Source organism: Parathielavia appendiculata (genome assembly GCF_033297405.1).
Source record: "Parathielavia appendiculata strain CBS 731.68 unplaced genomic scaffold N657scaffold_1, whole genome shotgun sequence".
In the NCBI taxonomy this organism is placed as follows: domain Eukaryota; kingdom Fungi; phylum Ascomycota; class Sordariomycetes; order Sordariales; family Chaetomiaceae; genus Parathielavia; species Parathielavia appendiculata.
In genome coordinates, this window is record NW_026944220.1 from 241,209 (window position 1) to 256,851 (window position 15,643).

General features: G+C 56.5%; 5 protein-coding genes across 5 annotated transcripts; 3 read left to right on the forward strand and 2 right to left on the reverse strand.

Moving 5' to 3' along the window:
* Positions 1 to 225: 225 nt before the first annotated feature.
* On the forward strand, positions 226 to 1,087 carry N657DRAFT_562904 (ankyrin; the record flags this gene model as incomplete). The annotated part of the gene is made up of 2 exons (XM_062788171.1): positions 226 to 407; positions 802 to 1,087. The coding sequence occupies 2 exons, from the start codon at positions 226 to 228 to the stop codon at positions 1,085 to 1,087; spliced, it is 468 nt and encodes a 155-aa protein (XP_062651880.1).
* A 2,763-nt stretch (positions 1,088 to 3,850) lies between these two features.
* Positions 3,851 to 6,571, forward strand: N657DRAFT_562030 (uncharacterized protein; the record flags this gene model as incomplete). Its single annotated transcript, XM_062788106.1, has 2 exons — positions 3,851 to 6,283; positions 6,338 to 6,571. 2 exons carry the CDS (start codon positions 3,851 to 3,853, stop codon positions 6,569 to 6,571), a joined length of 2,667 nt encoding a protein of 888 aa, XP_062651881.1.
* Positions 6,572 to 8,441: 1,870 nt separating this feature from the next.
* Positions 8,442 to 11,413, forward strand: N657DRAFT_584748 (uncharacterized protein). Its single transcript, XM_062789771.1, has 4 exons — positions 8,442 to 8,764; positions 8,940 to 9,096; positions 9,159 to 9,270; positions 9,327 to 11,413. Exons 1-4 carry the CDS (start codon positions 8,756 to 8,758, stop codon positions 11,098 to 11,100), a joined length of 2,052 nt encoding a protein of 683 aa, XP_062651882.1. The 5' UTR covers positions 8,442 to 8,755; the 3' UTR covers positions 11,101 to 11,413.
* Positions 11,414 to 12,236: 823 nt separating this feature from the next.
* N657DRAFT_563902 (ubiquinone/menaquinone) lies at positions 12,237 to 13,381 on the reverse strand (the record flags this gene model as incomplete). The annotated part of the gene is made up of 2 exons (XM_062788246.1): positions 12,237 to 13,017; positions 13,080 to 13,381. The coding sequence occupies 2 exons, from the start codon at positions 13,379 to 13,381 to the stop codon at positions 12,237 to 12,239; spliced, it is 1,083 nt and encodes a 360-aa protein (XP_062651883.1).
* Positions 13,382 to 14,026: 645 nt separating this feature from the next.
* Positions 14,027 to 15,633, reverse strand: N657DRAFT_638520 (thiamine diphosphate-binding protein). The gene is made up of 2 exons (XM_062791609.1): positions 14,900 to 15,633; positions 14,027 to 14,842 (listed from the first exon to the last, which is right to left on the reverse strand). The coding sequence occupies exons 1-2, from the start codon at positions 15,530 to 15,532 to the stop codon at positions 14,063 to 14,065; spliced, it is 1,413 nt and encodes a 470-aa protein (XP_062651884.1). The 5' UTR covers positions 15,533 to 15,633; the 3' UTR covers positions 14,027 to 14,062.
* Positions 15,634 to 15,643: the final 10 nt, after the last annotated feature.

Genomic DNA, 15,643 nt, shown 5'->3' on the forward strand with positions numbered 1-15,643 from the left:
ACATCGTGTGGACACGAGAACATCCTCGAGATATTGCTCGAGTGCATCGGCAATGGGGGGGATGAGATACAGCGATGGTTGGCAACCGCACCTCTCCACGGTGCGGTCGATCAAGGAGATGAAGATAAAGTTCGGATCTTGGTGGAAAGGGTGGTGGACCCCAATATCCACACCGACGACGATATCTCTTTTCTGCACCTCGTCGTTGTCCGCGAGAAAGCTGGCATGCTACAGCTTTTCTTGGCAATTGGGGCCAGTGTTGGATCGAAGGACAGTTGTCGCAGAACCCTGTTGCACTGGGCAGCTTGGAGGAGCTACAACGTTGGCGCTCAGCTCCTGATCGACCGCGGTGCGGACGTCCAAGAGACTGATCGAGATGGGGCGACGCCATTGCATTTAGCAATTGCGTATGGCAGTGCTTCAATGGCCAAGCAACTGCTTGACAGGGATGCGTCCGACACAAGTTTAGCCCTGCCGTGGTTGTTCAAACATAACCCGTCCGGTTATCATAGCCTCATGACTGAATATAGCCATCACAACGATCACGACGGAGATAATCTTATGGAGCAAAACGAAGGAGACAAGGAGCAGCAATGGAAGTCGCATGAGGCGATATTTTATCAAAGAACGTCTAGCCATCTTTGATCTTCTTATGGGGATGGGGGCGGATGTGACTGGGCCCCGGTGTCTCCGGTACCCTCCCCTGGTGTTGGCCATCCTAGACCGCGCCGATGTGGCCTTGATCCGGCGACCAATCGAGGAGGACGCAGGCGTCGCAGGACAAAGCGGCGATGGCGACAGCGCGCTGCACCTCGCAACACATCATAACATGACGGAAGTAGTCCAGCTTCTCCTGAGGTGTGGAGTTGATGCGAATCAGATGAGAAAGAAAGTCTGGGTCATGCCTGGTGCAACGGCACTGCAGGAGGCAGCGTGGAATGGATCGGAGGATTTCGCCCGCCTGCTCATCGAAGCAGGCGCGGACGTACACGCTGTTGACGAAGACGGCATCACCGCGTTACACCAGGCAGTCTCGAATGGGCGCATCACTTGCCATCGTCGACTTGCTGCTCGCCCACGGTGTTAGTATCAACGCAGAGTATGGTTCGACGAAGGGAACAATCCTCCACCATGCAGCTACGACAGGGAATGTAGCAATGGTGCAGTGTCTGCTTCAATGGGGCCCTCGCATTGACGTATTGGATGTCGATGGGAGAACGGCTTTGGATTGGGCTTAGAGGACCGGCCACGAAGTAATGATTATTTACCTAAGATCCTACAACACATAATATCTAGCGTCTCTCTAGGGGCCGTGGTGTCGGCCTACTGGATGCCTTTGTGAGCTGGAGAAGGATAGGCGGATCAAGGTTTGGGTGAAATTTTAGGTAGACAAAGAAACCTAAAGGGATGGGTATTTGGGAAGTGGAGATTGAGGTAGAAGTTAAGAGGGGAAAGGAGGACTTGAATTCGGCTATGAACGTAGGGCACCTGAGGTTATTAGATTGCCGATGGAACGTTCCCCGACACTGCTTGCTGAGATGGCTGGTGATAGAAACGGTATGGATCTTAGAGCGGCTAGAGCTGCTGGATGAGTCAGAAGAGCAACCTGCGAGTTCCCTGTCGAGTTCATGATGCTCCGGGAACCCATCTAGCCTGGAGGAAGCGCCAGTGGCCAACGTTTGTTTGTCTGTTGGCGTACCCGATAGTGCCCGTGGCACTTATACTACTTATTTTTTAAAAATGACCAAGCCCCTTCCTGATCCTCAGATCACCTCGTCGTACAAAATGACACCCTGCCGTCGGGAATGCATGGTGGCCACTTGACATCTACATAAAATAACCAGCTAAGGTTGGCATCGACTTGCTCCGGAGTAGAAAGATAGCTGTGCCCCAGGTTTGCCAGCACCGAGTCACAACTCACACGCCAAAGGGCGGACAAGCCGCAGACAACGGGACTGCCAACAGGCTTCTTCACGGCTCAGCAGTTTGGTTGGCACTCCTGGCGACAGTAAGATTAACTCACCGTGGTTTCAGAGGGTAAGGCACTTGTACTTCAACCGAGCCAGGCGCTATCCAAGGACGGCGCTGGGTAGACACCACTCTGGCAGCTGGCGGGCGCTTTGGGAGGTTGGGGATAGGAGTAAATTTCACTGCCATTGGCTGCAGAGAGGCTGATTCCTGCAGACATGCGGAGGAAACAGCGCGTATGATGCAACCGTTGTCTTTAAACATGTAGGTGGGCGCCGAACCTTTCGATCGACGGGGCTCTACGCACAATGCCTTGGGGATGCCCTCTTTTATCCTGTAAGCAATGGACCAAAGCGAAATCCACGGCGAGACTTTTAACCGGCGCATGACGATATAGGTCAGCCGGTAAAACCTTAGTCTTGAGATTCCGGGGCGGACCGCAGATAGGCTCAGTGCAAACGGCGATGATCAATCACGTTGGCCCTGGCCTCGCTTGTCCCAGTTTGTGGGCTTCCAAAGAAACATGAAAGACGAGGATCACGGAGATCAGTAAACTCTTGGAAGAACAGTGAAGGATCCATATTGGGCCAAGAAAGGCTGCTTTTGGAAGGTGGAGGGGAATGGTTAATCGAGAAGACGATCAAAACGATGACGAAAATGAGCGGACAGACTTTTGAGTCAAGCACGGTACCATCAGTCCATGCAGAGTAAGACCATTCGACTCTTCCTGCACGTTGTTGGCGCATTCCCTTCTTTCCACGTTTTAGCAGAAAAGTTGTGATCGATACCAGTTACCTGTCTGTATCTAGGCGCCAAATTCATCAATGATGAACCCTGCACGTGATGGTGGCCGCCGGTGGCTTCGCTAAAGTGCATTAGGGGCAAGGGGGTGCGCCTGATCTCGACCGCCCGAACCCCGGCAGACCAGGCCCCGAGTGGGCCTGATTTCGATGTTAACAAGGAGGAGGAAATGCCATCCTGTCAATCTGTGCGCGTGTGTCGTCTGTCTGTGCCTGCGCCCGATAGAAAGATCCTACGCCTTTGCTTTGCAGCATCTCATCTACCGCAGTACGCAATAGCTCGAGACGCCAGTAAAGCGGGCAGCACAGCACCTTACCAGGTATTGGGTACCGGGTATTGACAGTCGACTGTGAACAGCTGCCACAGCCCCCTCGTCACCCCTCGTCCCTGACGCCAGTGAGACATTGCGCACCTTTACCAAAACGCCCCGTGTCCCGGTGTCGTACCTCTGCTCGTCCATGGCGAGGTAGAACGAAATCTCACGAGTCCCCGTCGACCCTTCCCCGACAGATCGATCCGATCCGCTGTCATTTGACGTGAACACCGGGACCAAAGCGCGCATACTTATCCTTTGGTCGCCGTCGTCGTGACTAGAATACTCGCCCTGATTCAATAAGCGCCCCTCCTTCTGCCGATGAGAAACACACAACACAACCTTGTCCGTCTTCCATCCCCGACCGCCAACGCACTCCTCGGCGTTCACTTTGGGATCTAGCCTCCTGGAGGGCCCAGCCCAAGAATCTCGATGATGGTGCGTCAAGACCTCCAGTCACAGTCGTTCCCACGGACGCCTTGGTCCGGTTTTCGGGGTGATGCGCTCGGCACTCGGCCACAGCTGCATCTCTGCTGCCTGACATGGCGTCCTGCGTATCCGGAACGGCGGCTGTCTCGCATGGAGAAAATATGGGTCCCGGTGGACCAAGGATTTGATTGTGCGAAGGACGGCTAACATTTCTTGTCTCTCTCGCAGACCTCTACCCGACCCCGCGATGTTGGCGGCAGCTTTGCGAGCCGACGTGGCCACGGTAGCCAACTCTCCATTTCGGACCCCAGCCACCACGTCACCGAAGCGATAGGAACAATGTACGGCGACGACGACGACTCGGGAGCCGAGAACGACCGGCCACTAAGCTTCATAGCAGCCAAGTACGGAGGCGAGCACTTGGATAAGGCTGAGAACTTGGGCGATCCCGTTGGCGACCGATTGCGGCTGGTGCGCACCACATCGGATCAAACAAGCTCAGCGACTCATCTGACCCCTGAACCTAACGGTGTCAACGGCGGCTCCAGCCTTCGGAAGACTCAAACATTCCCCGCGAAGTCGACTAGCGAGGGAAACAGCTTCAACGATCGTCCCAAGTCTCCTCTGCCGCCCATGCCGCCAAATCCCTCTCTAAAAGATGTCCAGAATGCGTCCGCGTCACAGTTTCCACTCACAAACATCGACAATCCGAACGACATCGCACAAGAGCTTAGTAACCTGCAAGCGCTGCGACGCATGTCGATGGATGTCGGAAACACAACACAGGACCCGGACCTCCTGCAGTTCTCTGGCGTATCGTTGATGGAAATGCCCTCGATAGCACCAACCGGCGACGACGACGAGGCGGATCCGTCCCGCCTGCTTTGGGTTCCTGCCAGGGTACACCCGGAGCTTGAACCGACGGCATTCAAGAACTTTCTCGAGAAACGGGTGCAGACGATGAAGCGCAGGTCAGGGGACCCGCTTCTCTCCGTTGACGGATTACAGCGGAATAATTCGGGCAGTTTGAGAAGGAAGAAGTCGATGCTCTCTCGACAGGTCAATTCCAGCACAGAGAGTGGAGAAGGATATGTTGACGGCGCAGAAAAGCTGGCACGGCAGCGGTCCCTCAATGAGCCTGCTGAACTCAGCCTATCTGAGCTGGTCAATGACCCCACGAAAGTGGTGCAGAAGTTGGCGCAGGAGACGAGGCAGGAAGGTGGCGAGGGTGACAGCCCGATTCTTCCCATGGCCCCGGGTATGGGTCTTCGGCGATCAACAAAGACAACGTATAGGAAGGGCGGTAGTCAACGCTTCGGGGAGCGCGCCACGTTTTCGAAGCGGCTCGCAGCGAAGCAAGCCGAGAAGGACACAACCGAAGAACCACCCCCGGTGCCAGCAGTACCGGTACTGGATCCATCCATCGGAATGCCCCTTACCCGAGTGCAGTCCGAGCCCATCACCGAAAACTATTCACGTCCAACGCGGACAGTGCGGAGGCAGCAGAACTTCTCGAGAGAGGCGCCTGGGGAAACTTTGCCGACGGCGGCGGATGAACCGCCCAACGACGAAGGTGCAAGCCCAGCCGCATCCTCCTCGCCACCAAAAATCGAGGCGCTTCCCGTCCGGTCCTTCTCAACCTCGGCTGTGCGCTCACCAGCTCCCCCTGTGCCTCAGATTGTGGAGACACCACCCGCAGAGGAAAGCCCACAGTTAGCTCAGCCTCAGGTATCTTCTCAAATACCACCGACAGAGAACTATCCCGACCAACCTGCCGTGGATGGTCCACCTGCGCGCTCGAGTAAACGCCCTGCTCCAGGCAAGCCTTCCAAGGTGCCCGTACCCGCTGCGAGAGCCAGCAGTGTCAAGGAGCAGGCCTCAAAGCAGAACCCTCTTGCCGAGATCAATCAACCACACGCTCTCCCTGGTAGCGGTGGCTCAACGACTAGCAGTCTGACGTTTATTCCCACGTTCGACACCATCGAAAAGAAGCACGACAAGAAAAGCAAGGAAAAGGATGATAGCGAGAGCATAATCTCCACCAAGTCGACTTCGAGCTGGAAATGGTTCAAGAGCGACGATAAGGAGAAGAAGAAGCGAGAGAAGGAGAAGGAGAGAGAAAGAGAGCGGGAGCGGGAGGAGCACGCTAAGAAGGCGAAGGGCAGGACAGGCGACAAGAGCCATGACCACGCGCGGATGGACGTCCTCCAGAGCTCCATTGACAGCGTCCCCAAGGGTCGGGAGAGCCTGCGTTTGGACCGGGATAGTATCGAGGGACTGCCGCATGAGGAGCGGAAGAAGGAGACCAACCGCAAGTCAAGCGAGGGCAAGAAGGAACGGGAGGGCTTCTTTGGCGGGCTGTTTGGGGGATCAAAAAAGAAGGGTGACAAGGAAGGCGGCCACAAGAAGAAAGACCACCGGCCACTCACACCAGACCCGCCTCCGCGGCCGCTTCGCCCGGACATCGACTACCCCTGGACGCGGTTCCCGATCATCGAGGAGAGAGCCATTTACAGGATGGCCCACATCAAGCTCGCCAACCCCCGTCGCCCGCTGCACAGTCAGGTGCTGCTCAGCAACTTTATGTACTCGTATCTTGCCAAGGTTCAAGCAATGCATCCACAGCTCCAGATCCCCATCTCGCCGCAGCAGAAGAGGCTGGAAGAGGAGCGGAAGCGCCGCGAAGCCGAGGAGGCCCAGCTGCAGATGGAGCAACAAATGTTGGCCCAGCAGGCTGCTCAGGATGGAAATTTTGATTTTGAATACCATCGGGTAAGTGCTGCTTCCGGTGTTTCGCGGCCGCTCTGAAACTAATTATTTTCTCAGTCTAGCAACCAATATGGCGACGCTCCACCCCAGCAAAATGGCACCGCCCATTACGTCGACGACGCTCAGATTTACGAGTACGAGCATGGTGATCCCCAGCTGGCGACCGGCGAGCACAGCTACTCCGAGGCACCGGTGCAGGGACACGGCGGCGGGCAGCAACAAAACAGCTACTACCAGGCGCAGGGCACCAGACGGTACGATGACGACGACGAGAACAGCGATATGTGGTAGCACCCAGATCGCGGCAAGGTGTCTGGTTCATCTCGGACGAACACTGTCTTGCGCGAAGGTCTGCGCCTGGGCTTATGTCACTCGCAATCGACTATTCAGCCGGATGAAAAGCAGCATCAGCAGGAGGACGGCGACGATTCTTCACTTGCCTTGGAGGAGAACAGCAGCGAGAGGATAACTAGGGAGATGCAGGCACCGCGCCCCCACCGCAGGCAGTCGTTGTACAAGCGCATGCGCGTGTGGGTCGGCGTCCTTGGCCCGCAGTCCCTGCCGTCGCCTCCGTCTTCTCCGCCACCGTCTTCTACGCCCGGCCTTGAAGCCTCGTCGTTCTTGTCGGTGCCGGGAAGGGGTTCCGCGAGGGTGTTCGCGCGCAGGTACTGCACTGCTTGAATACCGTATCAGGATACGCAGCCCCCGAACCTTCTGGTTCGGTGAGCCAAGGAGGGTTGGCAAAGACATGATGTCGGGGCGTAACGTTCCTCGTTTCTTTCGGGCACGACCAGGCAAGGCATGGCATGGCATGGCATGGCACGGCAAGGGAAGCGCGACATATTCTACAACACCACACGGCACAGCGAGTACACATGTATCCATCCATTCCCTGCCATCCATCCAGGTACACAGTACATCGGAATCAAACCGACCGAAGCGGAGTTTTGCTTTTTTTTCTGGCTTCCATTCCTGTCCCTTTTATTTCCGTTTCTGTGTGTAGTCGTATTGTTCTTAGCATAGCCTGGCATGGATGGGTTCTGCGGAGTGATTGAAATCGGGTGTTTCAAGGAATATCGGGAATCGACTTGTTTGTTTTTGGCTCTTTTTGGGTGACGACCCGAGACGTGTGTGTGTGGGTGTAAGGGAGTCTTATTGATGGCTGGGGTGCGCACGGTAGATATACGTTAAGAGTTAGCTGTGCTAGGGGAATTCACTAGAGTTTAAGCGGACTGCAAATATCGCTACGATATACACGTGCCTTGCTTCCTTGGATGTGTGGACCTTGTTCCTAAGTGAAATCTGATCTCGGGTATTTCTCTCTGTGTTACTTTACCTGTCTGTGTTGTCGGTAGCGTGCTCTTTGGTGGAGAGAAAAAGGTGGACACAGAGACGACTCAACCACCGTGATGAGTGACATTGAATGTTCATATTTACTGGGGTTCTGGAAGAGGCTTGAATGTCGGCGGAGGTTATGGCCGCTTCGCAGTGCTCTCTCAGATAAATGGTGACACTCTCGATGGTTTACCACTACGAATCCTCATGCCGTGTTGGAACCTGAAATCGGAATGACGTTGCTTACTCGCTGTTAGCTTCGACACGTTGCGCCCTGCAGCTGTGGCAAAAGCTACCTTCTATAAAGTGGGAATTCATTCATTCCGATAGTAGGAAATTACCTCTAGCTTCGGTCCAGGAGACCACGCTCGACGCCTCAGCCTGAGGTGATTGAATGGCAAGTCCACATTTCAAATTTTTTGTGACACATGTTCCTCGATTGTTGCTTTGACAGTTTAAACCAGTCGAAAACTGCCCTTTGAACACCCCCCCGCAACAAACTATGATGGAGTCGAGGATATGGCGGAACGTCTGGGGCTTGAACGCGCATAACTCCTCACTTTGTGCCTTAAGGTGTATGCAAGATCGCCGATATACATAGTTAACATCTTGTGGTAATTATATTTATACAGAGGTCATCTCAGTACGGAGAGATGTTGCTGCAAGAACTCGAGGGCAACACAAACGCTCGGCCTCCCCGCCCGCCTGTGGGGTCAAGAAATACTGTGCTAAGCCGAAAAGAGCAAAGCGAACACAACCCCCTTGCCGCGCACTCATCAGAGCTGCCGCTGTGCTTGTTGCACCTCTTCACAGTTTCAGCCATTCACACGATTCGCAGCAGAGCTGGCTGGGCAACTTTTCGAAAAACTTCCTCAACCGCCGATTCCATCGCACCTTCTCCCGCCCACACATCGCCGAGATATACTGCCTCTGCGATCTCCCGGTGTTCTACTTTTTGCCGTTGTCCCAGAGGCTTTTCCTATTTTCTGATACCCATATCGGTCGCGCCGGCTAGGTTGACATTCGAGAACATTGGTCGCGCCTCCAGGTAGTCACAGCCTCTCCTAATTCCGAACTCGATAACAGCTTCCTCCTCCTTCCCGACTTTGCCTCCAATAGCACACCGAGTCTGCTTGCGGCATGGCATCTGTAAGTTTTCTTTGGCCATCTTACCCACGCCATCGGCCCCCTACGAGCTCGATATATCTCTTGCATCATTCTTCCCGGTTCCGTGACTTCGGAACGGAGCCACGGTCGATTATGCGACCGACACATAAGTGAAATTACAATTACTCACGAAGCACGCGAGCTAACCGAGCTTCAGCAACCCCACGGTAATCCCTACAACCAAGCGTACATGCCTAACGGCGCCATGCCTCACCAGCCCGGTCCCGTTCCAGGGGCCACACCTCTGCTCCCGAATCAAGGCCGCGTCATCCAAACCGGTCCCATCAGGGTGCTCTGCATTGCAGATGTGCGAGGTGCGAGCTTCTAGCGTCTGTCGCCCCGGCACAGAGCCGCTTAGCTAACATGACCACCGCAGGCAACCTGCGGTCCCTCAACGAGCTCGCAAAGTCGGCCCGTGCTGACTACATCATCCACACCGGCGATTTCGGTTTCTACGACGAGACATCCCTCGAGCGCATTGCTGAGAAGTGAGTCGGAAATGCGGTTTACGTTCCAGCCCTTGCTGACACCATGGTTGCAAAAGGACCCTCAAGCATGTCGCGCAATATTCCCCCTTAATCTCGGAGGCGACGAAGAAGGCCATCGCGCAAGGGGTCCCAGGCCCGGTCAAGACGCGGTTTCCTGCGAGCGAACTTCCCCTCTCAGAGCTCCCACAGCTCATCAGTGGCGAGCTGAAGCTGGACGTCCCGGTCTACACGGTGTGGGGTGCCTGTGAAGATGTGCGGGTGCTGGAGAAGTTCCGGTCCAAGGAATACAAGGTGCCCAATCTCTTTATCATTGATGAGGCGCAGTCCATGCTGCTCGAGATTGGCGGCGTGAAGCTCCGGCTTCTCGGATTGGGTGGCGCCGTTGTCATGCACAAGCTCTTCGACAATGGCGAGGGACGCACGACAATTGCGGGTGGCCAGGGGACCATGTGGACGACTCTCCTGCAGATGGGCGAGCTCGTCGACACTGCGAACCGCGTTTACGATCCGACCGAAACGCGCATCTTCATTACGCACGCGTCCCCGGCTCGCGAAGGCATCTTGAACCAGCTCTCGGTAACCCTCAAGGCGGATTTCTCCATCTCGGCTGGCCTCCACTTCCGCTACGGCAGCTCGTACAACGAGTTCAGCGTGAATCCCACTCTGGACCACTACCGCGGCAAGCTCGCTGCGTCCAAGGCCTCGTTCAACGACGTGTGGGAGACGGTCAAGGGGGAGGTTGAGCCGGCCATCCAACAGGTTGAAGCACAACAGACTCTGCTCAAGAACGCATTGGCTGTTGTTGACAAGATGCCTTCGACTGCAGCGGGCGGCAACCCATTCGGCGGCGCAGCTACTGGCCAGTCGGCGGCGGCTCTGGGCCAAGTGGATGAGAGCGCCTTCAAGAACATGTGGAACTTTAACCTTGCGGATGCTGCGTTTGGTTGGCTAGTCTTGGAGATTCAGGACGGCAGAATCGGTACAGAGATGCGTGCTCAGGGATTCAACTTCTCTCACCGTGGAGCCAAACAACAACCTGGCGCGCAGTCCGCTCCGGTCGCCCCAGTTGCCGCCGGTACGAGCCCGGTGTCCCAAGCGCCTCCGACCGCACCGCCTGCAGCTATGTCGGCCGCCCCTGCGAGAGCTCCCGCGCCTGCGCAGCCCCCGAGACCCGCTGCGGCGACGCCCACTCCGGCGCAGACGAAGCCTGCGACACCCCAGCCCGCGCCTGCCGCGTCCCCGGCGCCAAAAGAGGAGAAGGCGGCACCGGCTGCTGCTAACGGAGCTGCGGGCGCCTCCGAAGCGCCGCCGTCATCCGCCCCAAAGAATCCGGCGGATAACATCATCGGCTTGTTTGTCATGAACGCGCAGAGCGATGAGCAGGTCCGCGACCTGTTTGCTGAAGAGGATAAGGCAAGGATCCTCAAGATCGAGCGGTGGGGCGCAAACAACAAGGTGGCGCAGTTCAAGACGACCGAGGAACGAGACGCTGCTATGGAGCGTCTCCCCGACGAGGTGAAGAACCGCGCGCCGGGCCAGGAGGACCGTTCGAAGCCCCTCGTCAAGATCTTCTCGCCGCCCTCGCGCCAGTTCTCGCGTGGCGGCGCTGGCAACTGGGGGAGCAGCCGTGGTGGCAGGGACGGCGGTAACACCCAGGGCAGCGGATATCGGAGTGCCGGCGGCGGAGGTGCTAGCGACAGCGAAGGCGCCGGGCGTCGCGGTGGACGTGGTGGACGGGGTGGTCGTGGCGGCGACCGCGGACGGGGACGGGGCCCACGCGGCGGGGTGAAGGGTGAGGGTGCCAGTCCTGCTCCTCCGGCCGACTCTTAGGCGGTTTCGTTCGAGAATCAGGGAACTAAGGAAGGACGCAATGATTGGTAGGCCCCGCTGCCGCCCTTTTACCACAGACCATCCTCGAAAAACGACAACGAGAAGATAATTACTTTGAGGACGAATGAACTCAGTTGACCCATAACGACACGGAGTTGCTCTCGCCCACCGACATACGCCTTTCAAATTTGACGATGCTTCGGCCTGCTTTACGCAGCCAACCTCTTATTTCATTTCTCTTCTCTCCCTTTCCATTTTGAGGGAGGATAAACCTGGATGGATTGGGCTCGCCTTTTTGCTGCTTGGCTCTGGACGCAATCGGAAAAGAACTGGCTTGAAGGAAAGATGTATTCGTGGACCTACTTGGTGCGTTTTTCTGGACCTGCAGATCTGCTTTGGGAGGAGGGGAATTGGTGGAGTTCTTCTCTGAAATTTAGAGATTTCCCTGTTTGGTTGTTGGTTGGCTTGGCTGGTTCGGTTTGGTTTGGGCTTCGTTCCAAGATGGTTTGGTTTGGGGTTTGGTTTGGTTCAACCTCAAGCTTCTTCTTGATGCCCGGTTCTTTTTCTCCCTTTTGCCCCCTCCTTCCACCACCTAGGTACATTACCCAACTGTCGCCATTCGATCCCAATAGCGAGTCATCTTGTCATCCTGATACCCTACGCTAGCCTACACTACGCTACCTGGGTACGACTACTCCAGTATGACGCTGGTATGCTGGTATGCTGCCATGCTATGGTGGCGAGGGGAGATTCGGGGAGATTAAAGGGCACTGGCGGCAGGGCGGTTGGCAGCTTTCAGCGAGGAAGTGGTTGCGGTAGCTCCGTCTAGTACGGTAGCGGTAGTAAAATATTCTCGCTTGCGAGTGCCGGTTTTCTCAGTGCTTTTGTGACATTGAGAGATGTTGTGAATTCGGGAGGGTGGATGAAAAGACGCCTCGGTGAAAGGTGATATCATCGTCTAGTATCGACATGGCTTCTGCGACAGCAGCCAGATGAGTGGCATGGCCCACCCCATTCCCCCCAGTTTTGGGCTTTCCGTCTAAGGTGGTATGGCACAAGTGTTATTACATGTACAAATCTCCCTTTCTTTTCTCTCACATTCCACGTTCATCTTACCCACCCCCTCTGACAATGAGCTATTCAGCCCTAGGCTTCATCCCCTTGTGTATAGCAGCAACACCGCCCGTCAGATTCTCGTACCCTTCCCCAGCCACCACGAAGCCGGCGTCGACAATCATGTCGCGGAACTCGGCCTGGCTCGGGAACCGCTCGATGCTCTCGACCAAGTACTGGTAGCTATCCCGGTCGGCAGCCACCAGCTGCCCAATCAACGGGATCGCACGGAACGACCACTCCTTGTAGACCGCGTTGAACAGCGGGTGCTTGTTGGCCTTGCTAAACTCGAGGCAGGCGAACACGCCGCCAGGCTTGAGCACGCGGTGCGCCTCGCGCAGCGCCGCGGGGATGTTGCTAAAGTTGCGGATGCCGAACGCTACCGTGTAGAGGTCGACGCTGGAGTCGGGGATCGAGGAGGTTGCCGTGGACGGGTCGAAGAAGGCTTGTTCTTGGTTGCCTTGGTTGTCGTGCGTCGTGGGTTCCGCGGCGGAGGGGTAGGGGTGTAGGGGCCGGGTGAGGGAGAGATTCTCGGCGTTGGCCTCGACGAAACTGAGGGCGGCTTGCTGCGGGGCTGGGAGGAGCGTCGAGCGCTGCTTGCCAACTGTGAGCATGGCGCGGTTGATGTCGGAGATGGTCACGCGGACCGAGGGGTTGCGGTTGAGCACGTGGGCCGTGTGGAGGAGGCGGAAGGCGATGTCGCCGGTGCCGCCGGCAATGTCGAGGATGTGCTGTGGGCCGAGGGGGTCGGAGGTGGAGGTGAGAGGGGAGAAGCCGGGGTTCAGCGACGCGACGAAGTGGTCTCTGTGAGAAGTAGCTGTTAGTGTTTTGGTGGACGAAGAGGAGAAAGAGGGGGTGAAACAAACTTCCACACGCGATGCCAGCCAAACGACATGAGATCGTTCATGCGGTCGTATGACTCGGCTACGCTGGTGAAGACGCCTGCCACGCGCTCCCGCTTCTCAGCTTCTGTTACTGTCTCGAAGCCAAAGTGTGTTGGCCGGGACGGGTCGGGAATGGCATAGTCGGGCGTTGAGGAGGAGGGATTCGGTGCTGGGCATGGGGCAGTGGTCGAAAAGGACCGTAAAAATCGTGATTGTTGCTCGGGATGTGTGATGGCGCTCCGTATTGAAGGGAGCGCTCTTCTGAGAGCTGTTCGGGTTGCCATGTCGAACTATACCACACGGCGGCGGTGCAGCTCCGGAACGGGGTCTGGATTCTGGAAATGATATATCCGGGATCAGTACATACAACCCAGGTGCACAAATCGGGTTGGGCCGGGAAGTGTGGCTGCTCATGTGGCTGACTGCGCTAGAGGTTGAAGAGTCCATCTTCGGCCTTGTTTGCGGAGCTTGCAACAGCGCCAAGACGCGGGATTGCAGGGTTCCGACGAGCTGCAACTTCAGAATTCTACGACTTGCATCGCAACGACCTTTGTACATGTGGGATTGTGTTGTGGACAGCTATACATACCTATCTCGCTATCTGGGCCTCTGTGTCACGATCCTCCCTCGGTAGCACAGCACGAGCCGTATCCCTGGCGAACTTGATCCCAAACACGAGGAGAATGGCGCAGATGCTGAGTGCCAGGAGAACGGCGATGATGATGCGGCCCTGACCGTTCATCTTTCAGACGTGGAAAATCTGATCTTGATGTTTTTGGGTCTTGTCAGTGTCAATTTTTTGGATATGGTATGATCCAATGGAGTGGGTTGTAATTGGTGGTTGTTGCAGACCAGTCACTTGAGAATCGACTGCTCAGGTTACTCGTACCCTGTCATCGGTTTGGGAGCCTACTCCCCCACCACATCTGCCAAATCAGATATATTGATGATTTCCACTGGCTTACTCACTCCTGTTTATCTAGACTATCACGCCCGCCCTCAAATTCGCCAAGGTCATACTCATCAGGGTATCTCTCTAATTGGCTCTTCAACTCCTCCATCTGCTGCCTCAGGTCCGGTGTCAGCTCCTCATACACATCCTCAAACATAGTCCGGATAGGAGGCTTCTTTTCGCGTTCCGCTTCAGAGAAGGCCTTGAGCACCTCCCGCCTGATGCTCTCGCGCGCCTCCTTCTCCTTGTTCTCGTCCCAGCAGCCCTTGGCCTCCATCCACTTGCGCAGCCTCGCAATTGGGTTGTCGCGCCGCTTCCAGTCCTCCACTTCCACCTTGGCGCGGTACGCGAAGGAGTCGTCCGATGTGCTGTGGTGGCTGACGCGGTAGGTCATAGCCTCGATGAGGACGGGCTTGCCTCCGTCCTGCAGCGCCAGCTCGCGCGCCCTCTTCATGACCTCGCGGACCGCCCAAAAGTCGTTGCCGTCCACCCGGATCGTCTCGATCCCGTAGCCCAAACCGCGGCTGGCAATACCGTCGCCGCGGTACTGTTCTAGCGTTGGCGTGGAAATGGCATAGCCGTTATTGCGACAGATGAAGACGACTGGGCAGGCTCTAGTGGCGGCGATGTTCAGCGCAGCGTGGAAGTCGCCCTCGCTGGCCGCGCCTTCACCAAAATATGCCGCAACTACCCGCGGCGGTATGGTAGGGTCCTGCATCCGTTGGATCTTGAGCGCATACGCAGCCCCGGAAGCCTGCGGCAGCTGTGTCGCCAGCGGTGAGGAGATAGTGTGCTGGGGACAATGAAGTCAGCTAGGCCATGACTTGGACAGAACCAACGGACAACTCACGATATTTAGCTCCCGACTCCCGTAATGCACCGGCATGTTCCTCCCCTTTCCCGGATCTTTTTTGTTCGCGAACAGCTGGTTCATGAAATCCGCCAGAGTGAACCCACGCTGTCTAAAGACGCCCTGCTCACGGTACTGGCAGAACACGACGTCTTCCTTCCTCAACGCCGATGCTGTTCCGACCGACACGGCCTCCTCGCCCGCCGACACCATGTAGAAGCTCAGACGGCCCTGGCGCTGGGCGTCGAACATGATCACGTCCATGATGGACACGGTCAGCATGTCGCGATACAACTTGACCACCTCCTCGTCGCTGAGGTCCGGGACAAAGCTCGGGTCTACGACGACGCCATTCTGGTCGACAGCCCGGTACGTCGGCAGTGCCGGATAGGTCGACGGCTGCTCGAAGGTCATGGTGTTGGTGAAGGCCGACTTGACGGCGCCGGGGAACATGACGTGCTTGGAGTCGGGGCGCTGAGAGATGGAGCTGGCATGTCGGCGCCGTTGTTCTTGATGTATTGAGGGGACGGACAGCCTTGATATCAGCGGTGTGGACTGGACAAGGGTAGACTGCCGCGCACCGGCTCGACGCAGCAGCGCCGTAGGAACGCGGGCGACGCGGGTTCTCTTCATTTCTGGACCGAGGAGCTGGCAATCAGAACAGAGGACTCTGGGATGGACTGGAATAAGTCAGTGTTCATCCCGTAGCGCTCAATTGAGGACGGGAGATAGAGATTACCCCCA